This window comes from Porites lutea, chromosome 3, assembly GCF_958299795.1.
Source record: "Porites lutea chromosome 3, jaPorLute2.1, whole genome shotgun sequence".
Lineage (NCBI taxonomy): Eukaryota > Metazoa > Cnidaria > Anthozoa > Scleractinia > Poritidae > Porites > Porites lutea.
Window position 1 is genome coordinate 49,386,040 of NC_133203.1, and position 6,389 is coordinate 49,392,428.

A 6,389-nucleotide genomic window follows, 5' to 3' on the forward strand; every position below is an offset into this window, starting at 1 on the left:
AACAATAGAGGTTTTTCTTGCTCTCTTTTTGCGTGGTTTATGCAGTGCATGGAGTATTCTACTGTTTATTGTTTATTGTTTTGTTTGCCAAAAATTGTACAAATCAAATACAATCTAATTACTTAAACTCTCATGGACACTTTGACTGAGCAAATTTTTTCGGCCGCTTAGAGGTTAGGAAGCAGGGGCCCGTTTCTCGGAAGTCCCGGTAACTTTACGGGCCCGAAATCAAAAATTCAAATCAAAATATAAAGAATAAGAGCGCGGGTCCCGGCTAGCAAACTACTCCATTTAGTTTCATTTACTGACAGTTTTATCATGTTAGATGCAAAACTATTGAAACCTTTATCTTTAATGTAAACGGAGACAGCTTACCGGGCCCGTTAATTATCGGGACTTTCGAGGAACGGGCCCTCCTGGTCTGTTCCATGCGTATTGAGTAATTAGTTCCTCGATAGTTCCTGTGCTTTATGTTTCTGAAGATGTTTTCTGACAGGATTTGATCGCAGATGCAGTGTATTTTTTACTATTTAATATATTCTTTTCCCTCTGTGTAAGCCTTAGGCTTTTTTCTTGCGGCCAAATAACCTCGGGTTTAATTTAGTTTCTGTCGTTTTCTCCGAAATACCTGGACCTGAGTCATGTGTTTTTCTTTTTGGCCGTGAATAACTTGATTTATATTCTAATTCGCTACCCCGCTCAAACGAATATAAAACATTTATCATGTAACAAGCAACCTCAATTGGGGTGTGTCAACACGAGCCGTGTGCGACCCTCTTTATTATGCCTTCATCAACAGAATGGATGGAAATAATACAACAAACAGAACGAAAACTCGGAAATGTAAAAAAAATTACAGCAAGAAAAACAACCCAACAAAATGATCTAAACTATGCTCGTATAACAATGATTCATACAAAACGTGCTAAACTTTTCGTATAGCAGCATGCAAAAAACTACGTCTAAGAGAAACCCCTGGTTACTGGGTATTTAATTTTGAGGGCGTAGGGACGGTCGTAAGACGCGAATGAATATAAATGAGAACAACTCAAATATATAGCCTACCGCTAATGAAGCAACAGAACAGCATACCATGTAACACCCCAAAGAAAAGGTTACATAACCCATGATAAATACATTTATATTCTAATTCGCTACCCCGCTCAAACGAATATAAAACATTTATCATGTAACAAGCAACCTCAATTGGGGTGTGTCAACACGAGCCGTGTGCGAACTAAAAGAACGGGAAATACGGAAAATTAAATACCCGTGATAATGAAACCGACAACAATGAATGAACACTATCCTTAATGTAACCGTCTTTTGCCTTGTCTGATTTCCAACGGCCGTGTCTTTTAAACAATCTGTCGGGCACTCGAGCATTAGCAGCAGCGGAGGCGCCTCCGGCCCTAAGGCTATGGAGACCGTAGTCTTGCTTGGGAAGGCCGATGGAATCGAAAGCGCCAAGCACTATCTCCCGCGCTCTAGTATAAGACAAAGGAACAGACCCGCGCAATTTATAAGCTCCGGTACTGCGAAGAAAAACAAGAGGGCGAAAAATGAACTCTTCGCTGTCTGCTGAAAAAGAAGCGGCCACAAAATATCGTTGAACTAATAAATAAGGACATGTATGCTTGAAAGTTTTAGCGATAACAACCCAAGCCCCATCCCTGTAAACGTCAGTCTTACTTCGATGAACAAAGATTCTCATAAAAGAATCTTCAAACTGAAAATCACACCTGCGTAACTGAACCAACTCGTTAAAGCGAAAAAAACCCTGCATAACCTAAAACGCACAAAGTAAGCACTCGTAAATCAGACAAACTAGCTGAAGACGATCCATACTTAGAAAATAAAAGCTGAATAGCCTCGGGGGTCACAGGGCTCTTTCTTTTTAACAGGGATACTGAGAAGCCTCTTAGCAGATTCTATTAAAGGTAAAGCTAACAAGGAATTACAGGGGTCGGGTAGACCTGCCAAATCATGCACCCACTTGAGCCCATAATGGACTTCGTCAATAGTACTGCAAGAAGCAGATTCATGAATCAAGCTAAGAAAGAACAATGAAACGTGCACACTAGAAGCGGGAAATATAACAATTTCTTTAAACTGAGAAGCCCATTTTCTCCACGTATTGAAGCCCTTTTCGTACTTCCTCGCGGTACTGTCGGCTTTGGATTTAAGAAGAACTGCGGGGAGATCTTGAACCAGTGCCCGGAGTCGCCCGTCTTCAACCTGTTGAAAATTAGGCTGCAAGGCATCTTTGAGAACTTCTACGAGGATAAGAACAAAAATATATGGCAAAATTCCTCAGTACACGCACTGGGAGTCAATACAGCAATAAAAAATGGACGCTTGGTAATGCCTCTGACCGGATGCAAAACTATTTAAGGCCGAATGGGCCAACTCAAAAACGACGGTAAACAAGCCACTCGGCGAGCTAGTTTCATGCGAAACGAGGACAAATGAACCGACGAGCGGAATAAAAAAAAAACACGTGGGCCAACATAAAGCCACTCGGCTTGAAAAAACTAAGGCCCCTTAGCGCCAATTCTGACTGCCAGCACCGCGCTGTTAAACCTGTCTGAACCAATGAGTGAATCTTTGTAACACCCAAGGGCAAAAATCCCTGAAGGGTCGGGAAAATGAATGTACTCAAGGACGTACGGTTGGAATTGAATAGCATTTGCGAACAAGAAAGGCCAAAACACATTAGACGGCCAATAAGGGACGACTAAAGTACCAACCGCACCGCATACAAGGAGATGCTGAACCGCCCTAGTAATGCAGTGGGCGGGAGGGACTAGCCAATTATTCTCTCCATTCCACGAGATTGAAAATGCGTCAACAGCTTCAGTGCCGGGCACGCGAAACCTAGAATTGAATCTGGGAAGATGGGCGTTGGCAGCATTCGCAAACCTGTCGACTGTATGTGGGCCCCAAGGTGGTCCAAGTGTGCGAAGAACTCGGGGGTTGTATACCAGTCATCGAAGTCTACAATGTGGCTAATCGCATCAGCACAAGCATTAAGTTCCCTGGGAACCCACTGGGGAATAAGTGTAATATTGTAAGTTCGACAAAAATAGAAAATATCAAGCGCAATGGAATGCAATTCTGCACTAGGACTCCCTATCTCCTCAACACGAACGGCCCCTTGGCTGTCCGAATGCCACTTTACACACTTACCCCGAACCGAGGCTTTGAACACACTTAAGGCAAATTGTATAGCCTTAAGTTCTCTCCAGGTAGAGCTCTTAGCTGCTTCGCAAGCAGTCCACATACGATGGGACACCTCATTAGTGCCCACAACAAAAGCCCCGCAGGCGACGTTGCTAGCGTTCGAATAGCTAAACAAAAGGGGAGCATTATAAGGCAAAATAGGTCTCGTATTAAGACTAACGATATTGTTTTTCCAGAAAAATATTTCAGAGAGGCAATCATTATGAAGCCCGATATTAAAACGGGAATCCCAACTACGGCGGTCTATGACATTGTAAAGAAAACGGGTTTTGAGACGAGTCAGGTTACCCAAAACTGGCGACATGGACATAACATGACCTGCCATAACGGCACAATCCCGAGCCGTAACATAAGGTGCGGATAGAAGAAATTTGTCAATCAGAGCGATAAATTTGCAAATACGTCTATCGGTAATAGAAATGGTACCGATAACTAAGTCCCAGTTTAAACCCTACCAAACAAGCACCTGAGTGGGGTTCCATAGTGATTTGACGGAGTTGGCAACAAACCCCGCACAGCTTAAGGATGATTGCACAAACAATGAATTTTGCTTGGCCATAGGCAGTGAATCCCCTTTTCCGCACCCATCGTCGAGGAACACAACAATTTTAAGCCCGTTAGACCTCCAAAACTTAACGAGTGGTCTGAGACACTTGGTGAAGACGTATGGGGCTGAGCTTATAGACCGAACGGAAGTGATGCAAAACAAAAATACCGAACGGTACCAGAAAAAACCCAGGAGAAACCCAGAAAAGTTTGGTGATCCGGAAAAATATCGATATGATGATATCCAGACTTGAGATCGAAACTGAAAAGGTAATCGCCCTTATTAACATATGATAATAAAACTCTCCAATCTTCACACCTAAACTTCTGTTTCCAAATAAAATGATTGACATGACCTAAGTCCAGGATAAGCCTCTTCTTGCCTGAAGACTGTATCGAGACAGAGAGTGGATTAACGACATGTGGAATAAAGAGCACCTCAACGACGGCGTGAGTGTGGACTAATTCAGCGATAGCCGACTCCACGAAAGACGCATTATTAAGAGCTGACTGATTGTTAGAAAAACGCGCCTGACAAGGTGTGCTAATGAATGGGATCCGATAACCGAATTTAATAGTCTCGATAACAAAACTATTGGCACCAATAGTGTGCCAATAACTTAAACAGGACCTAAGTCTACCCTTAAGTGCTGGGAATGCGGAATTCTGTTCAAATTCAAATAGATTACGATCATAATCGAAATCGACTAATGAACTAGAGTCCCTTTCCCTGAAATACTCCAAATAAGAAGGATACATGTCTAATAAATTGAGTAAAGCTAATATCTAACCTTGGAGAACAAGTTTTTAATTCTGTGGTCCTATTTACCTCCAATGCCCGAAAGACCAGAAGAACTAGGAAAGGACGGCCCCGAGCTTGAAGATCTGGCTTGAGGATTAACTTGACACTGAGATCTCCAATGACCTTGCTGGCCGCAGGCGAAACAAATATCACTTGATCTTGGTTTGCTGAAAGCGCCAAAAGTACGAGAAATAGGTCTGGAGGATGATGAATGTTGGCCAGCAAACGCGGTGGTTGCGGTAGATGATTGGAGTTGTGAATAACCTTGCTTGGATGGCTTCGCTTTCTGTTGGCGTTGGTTGCGTTTACGAAGGGCCCTCTGCTCGGCACGGCGGATACGCTTTTCGTCCTCTGACCCGCTAGCCAGCTCGTCTGATAAATACTCGTTCACCAAATCCCAACCGGCGGCGGACTTGTCTGCCAGTCTGATAAGTTTGTTGCGCTTCTTGATGTCAGAGTCTAGTTCTTCCAGGTGAGTTTTAACAAGGTCTAATTTTTCTCTTCCCGAGAGCAACTGTCACGCCGACTTCACCTTCTCTGCAGGGTCGGAGTTGAATTGAAACTGTTTCTTATTACCTTCGAATCTAAACGTGATCTTGGATTCTTCTTTAAGCTTTTTGGCCACAGAATCGGTATTACTGCACGACCTGTCTTGAATATCGCTCTTCAAGGCGCCCAACTTCTTGTCGAAATAATCCTTAAATAGAGAGAACGCGGACGCTATATCACTGGATTCTGAAGACTGGATTGGTACTGAAGCTTCGAGAGGTTGAGACAAAGGTTGTTTAGGGAGCGAAGGCAGCAAAACGTCGCTGCCAGGAAAATCTGTGCTCGCTGGAGTAACGTCTTCAACATCGGACATAATTTTGAGGGCGTAGGGACGGTCGTAAGACGCGAATGAATATAAATGAGAACAACTCAAATATATAGCCTACCGCTAATGAAGCAACAGAACAGCATACCATGTAACACCCCAAAGAAAAGGTTACATAACCCATGATAAATACATTTCCTGATTTGTTTTGACGCTAGAACTGTCGGTTAGATTGCAGATTACGCGATTGGAAGACCGCCGCCAGGTTAGCTCAGTTAGGCTCGGTTCAGACGCCGAACTTTTCATGAGCCGAACCTAATACATTGAATTTTAATAAAAGTACATGAAAACTTCGGCGTCTGAATCAATTAAGAACGCCTGATTCAATTTGGAACGACTCAGCCGTTCTTCTCGCCTAGCCCTGCAGAGAATTTCACCTTTGTAGCGACGGAACGGCCGGCTTTTATTCAGACGCCGAACTTTTCATGTACCGAACATAATGCATAAATTATTATAACGTATTTTGTAAGCAGTTAGACTGAAATGAGCTTTTTTCGCCCTTTGAACTTACTTCAGCTGCAATTAAGATCGGCGTCTGTATCAATTCAGTCGGTCTAAATAATTTGGGTCGGCTTAATTCGAATTATGTTCGGCTCAGTTCGGCGTCTGAACCGGTCCTTAGAAGAGCGCCGGTCTGCTGAGCGGGAGGTCGTGAGTTCAAAACCCGGCCGGACCATCAACTAAGGTCTTTAAAAAACTGGTGAGATCATGCTAGCTGTGAAACCCCTTTCTCAGTTCAGTTCGCGTCATTGGGCGGTGACGTAAAGCCGTTGGCCTTGTCTCCTTTATCCTTGTACTCCAGTTGGAAGGGGACGTAACAGAACCTGTGACATTGTTCGAAAAAATTAGGGGATGTGGGCCCCGATGTCATGGTCTATCTGACTTGTACCGTCATCGGGTCTGGGTGGGCGTAGTCTGCTACAC

The 6,389-nt window shown here is 43.6% G+C and overlaps 1 protein-coding gene across 1 annotated transcript; it reads right to left on the bottom strand.

Annotated features, from left to right (window-relative positions):
- Positions 1 to 1,848: 1,848 nt before the first annotated feature.
- On the bottom strand, positions 1,849 to 5,453 carry LOC140932452 (uncharacterized). The gene is made up of 3 exons (XM_073382061.1): positions 5,168 to 5,453; positions 4,619 to 5,089; positions 1,849 to 2,276 (listed from the first exon to the last, which is right to left on the bottom strand). Exons 1-3 carry the CDS (start codon positions 5,451 to 5,453, stop codon positions 1,849 to 1,851), a joined length of 1,185 nt encoding a protein of 394 aa, XP_073238162.1.
- Between the last annotated feature and the right edge of the window lie 936 nt (positions 5,454 to 6,389).